This window comes from Teleopsis dalmanni, chromosome 1 (assembly GCF_002237135.1).
Source record: "Teleopsis dalmanni isolate 2A chromosome 1, ASM223713v2, whole genome shotgun sequence".
In the NCBI taxonomy this organism is placed as follows: Eukaryota; Metazoa; Arthropoda; class Insecta; order Diptera; family Diopsidae; genus Teleopsis; species Teleopsis dalmanni.
In genome coordinates, this window is record NC_051846.1 from 214,764,449 (window position 1) to 214,768,107 (window position 3,659).

The 3,659-nt window shown below is 26.4% G+C and overlaps 1 protein-coding gene across 1 annotated transcript; it reads right to left on the reverse strand.

Annotated features, from left to right (window-relative positions):
• Positions 1-1,728: 1,728 nt before the first annotated feature.
• On the reverse strand, positions 1,729-3,618 carry LOC119667247 (neurofilament medium polypeptide-like). Its single transcript, XM_038076538.1, has 2 exons — positions 2,295-3,618; positions 1,729-1,733 (listed from the first exon to the last, which is right to left on the reverse strand). The coding sequence occupies exons 1-2, from the start codon at positions 3,391-3,393 to the stop codon at positions 1,729-1,731; spliced, it is 1,104 nt and encodes a 367-aa protein (XP_037932466.1). The 5' UTR covers positions 3,394-3,618.
• Positions 3,619-3,659: the final 41 nt, after the last annotated feature.

The window sequence follows — 3,659 nt, forward strand, 5'->3', positions numbered from 1 at the left end:
CTTTTAAATGCTGGAGGGCTCTAACGATAGCCACTTGTGGTTTTCCAGCCAAATGCAAAGCAATCACACTATCACGCTTGAATTCCATCACAAATAACTTTTTTTCTGAAAAATTCCCACCAAAATGCTTTTGTGCGCTTGTAAACAATATAATGAGCTGTCACTAGAATAAATCTGACAGCTGTGGGACGAGCGGTTTAGAAATGACAGCAGTCTGAAGTTGGTTGCAGTTTTTTCATCTCACCTTGTATAGAATATATTGACAAGAATATTGATTCAAAATTTTACGTAAATACATAACTCTATGTAGTACAATTAAATCAAAAAAAAAAAAAAATTAAAATAAAAAAAAACTAATTAAAAAAAAATCCAAACAATAGAAAATGAAAAACAAATAATTGAGTATTCGTTATACAAATAATATTAAAAAATTAAATTGTTCAACACTATAGTGTGGAAGCTCAAAAAAATAAAAGAATAAATAGTACACAATACTAAAAAATCAAAAAATTTAAACAAACTATAAAATGCCTTACAGAAATTTGTTCCATATTAACCATTAAATAATAATAAAAGAAAAAAAATTTAATAATAATTTTGGTAGACATATTAAAACAGGTGCATTAAAAATAAAATAATATTATTTAAATAATATATATAATATAATTAAAAATATACGTTTATAAATTTACTTAAACAATAACAATAAAAAATATTAAATAAAAAATAATATTTTTAATGTGGTGTTTTATTAATAATAATTTTAATAATTTTAATTTCTTGTAATAGGGTAACTAAGAAAATAGAACCGTGTTTGACAACAACAATTAAAATATTAAATTACATTTATGTAAAACTGTAGTTTATGCGTTTTTTCAGCAATCAACTTAGCAAGTGCTTTGTTGTTATTTGATATAATTAATGCAGCACTTGACTGGTGGAATTATTGCATTATGATAGGTTCAAAGTTATGAGACTGACAATTGCAGTTCAAAAATATATAAAAATATATTAAATAATATATTAAAATAAATATATTAAAATAATACAGAATCAAATAAAATTCTTTGAATATACCAGGTATTAAACCAAAAATATTTCCAAAGATCAATAATGAAGATTATTTGGCCTAATCCAAAAAAATGTATGAATAGTCAAAAAATTCAATTAAATCAAAATAACTCTTTTATTTTATTGTAAACTTTGTAAAAAAATAAAACAAATAAAATGATTAATGTAAATGATTCAAAAATCAATATCTTACATAAAAATATATGCATGTCTATACCAAAAAGTTAAAACAATGAGTTGTAAATTACAGATAGAAATAATCGAATTTAATTTTAAATGATACTATATGTTAAACAAATTACATAAAGAAAATAAAAGCACAAATGAAAATAAATCTTAAAATAAAAGTATTTGTCCATAACATCAGAATACACAACAATAATAAGAAATCAACAGTAATGAAAATAAATAAAATTATTATTTTAGGGTGAATAATGAAATAAATTACATAAATAAGAACTAAACTAAAGAAAGTAAACTAGATATAAGAACTAAATAAATAATAACAATTAAAAAAAAATTACAATAAATTATTAAATTACAATAAAAAATAAAAATTATTTTAAATAATCCAATACATATATATAAAACCTAAAGTATAAATAAGTCCAATTTATAAATGAATTACGATAAATAATATTAAAATTACTTGAATGCTTACACTGCAATAAAAATAAAATACAAAATATAAAAAAAAGATAAAAAATTTAAAGGAAAATAAAATAAAAAATCAAAATAAGTGAAATATCAAAGTAAGAACAATGAAAAATCAAAATTAAGTATAAATATATAATATAATTAAAAAAAATTTCATGAAAAATTTATTTATTTTATCTATGTCAGGTATTTTGTTCATTTCTATTTCACATTTTAAAAATATTTTTATATTTTAAATAAGAGTAGTCTTGCAAGAAATTATATTCTTTTAAAATCTATGATTCTATTTCTGCAGATTTACTCACAGTTTATTGTTCATATCAGGTTATTAGGGTTAGGAAAGGTTAGCATCCAGTAGATTTGCTTTACACTTTTTAATGCCAGTTAATCAGACTTTTTATAAATAAAAGAAGCAATAAATTTACAGCACTTTGAAATTTTAGAATAAGCCTTCGTACTCAAACGTATATTAGTCCTATTTGAAAAGTGCTTAAGAAATTTTTAAAAAAATTCAAACTTTCAAATATATATGCTAAGGAGTATTAGATAGAACCTAGTGAACTCACCGTTTTTAATGCTCGGTTCACGTTTTATAGAGGGAGTTTTGCGTAATTGCTTCGTTTTGAATTCTGGCTTTGGCTCCTCTTTGGGTTCTTTAAGAAATTCTTCAATTTTCGAAACTTTTTTCAAAGCCGGTCTTATTTTCAAAATATTTTCGGAACTTTTGGCAGGCAAGGGCTTTTCTTCACGTTTAACGTGTCGCAATTTTGGTTTTTCTAATTTAAAACGTAATCTACGTTCGCGTTCCTCATCAGTTTCACCGTCTACAAACTCATCTTCATCTTCTACATTTTTCATGGACTTATCGCGTTTAACTGCGACCGGGCGTAATTTAGGCTTTTCGATTGAGAAACGACGTTTTAATTCAGTATCATCAGTTTGTTTTTTGCGAGGTGTTGGTTTTAATTGTGGATGGGAGCTCAGGGTATCATCAAACTCAGACATATCTATATCTGATAAACCTTCTAAATCTGAAATACCTTTAAGTTCATCATCCTCTTCTTCCTCCTCTTCGGATTCGCTCTCAGTTTCTTCTTCTTCTTCAGTTTCTTCTTCTTCCTCAGTTTCTTCTTCTTCGGAGGATGATGGCGTCGGTTCTTTCTTTTTAGCAGCTGCACTTGTTTTTATAGTTGTTGTATTTGTTGTTGGCTTTTTAATTGGTTCGTTTATTTTTTTCACAGGTGCTACGATTTTTTTTACTGGCTCTACAATTTTTTTTGTAGCTTCAACTGTTTTCTTAACCGGTTCTACTGTTTTTTTGACCGGCTCCACAGTTTTCTTTGCTGGTTCCACTGTTTTTTTTGTGGGTTCCACTGTTTTCTTTGCTGGTTCGGTTGTCTTTTTGGGAGTCTCTACAGTTTTTTTAGCTGCACTGTCTGCAGTTGTTTTCTTTGCAGTTGTTGTGCTATTAGTGGTGGAGGCTGCAGCTTGTTCACCATTTTCCTTTTCTGCTGCATTTTTCTTAGCCCATGGAACGGAAGTTTTAACTGTGGACTTAAGTGCAGTTGTGCCATCATCCTTCACCCACGGTGGACGAAATGTAGTGCGTCCTGTGCTGTTGGATGTTGATGCTGTGCTATTGCCTTTTGGTGCAACAAAAGGCATTTTCGTTAATGTAATTTTTTACTTTTTGTTTAATTATCTTTGAAAAAAAATTTGTGGCTATTATTTTGCAAATTTTAAGCTGCAATTTTTTCTTTTACACTGCAAATTTACTTAAAACATTTTCTGTTGCACACTTAACACACTTTACGTAGAGTTTGCGATCTGTTTTATAAACAAAATATTTCGTGGAAAAAAATTTGTTTTTAAGTATTTTAGTAATTTTATTTTAACTTTTTTTTAAATTTATTTTTTGGAAATTTTGCCTT

Bases quoted from the DNA above. Each gene is read 5' to 3' on its own strand.
- LOC119667247 (XM_038076538.1), bottom strand. From the start codon at position 3,393: ATGCCTTTTGTTGCACCAAAAGGCAATAGCACAGCATCAACATCCAAC.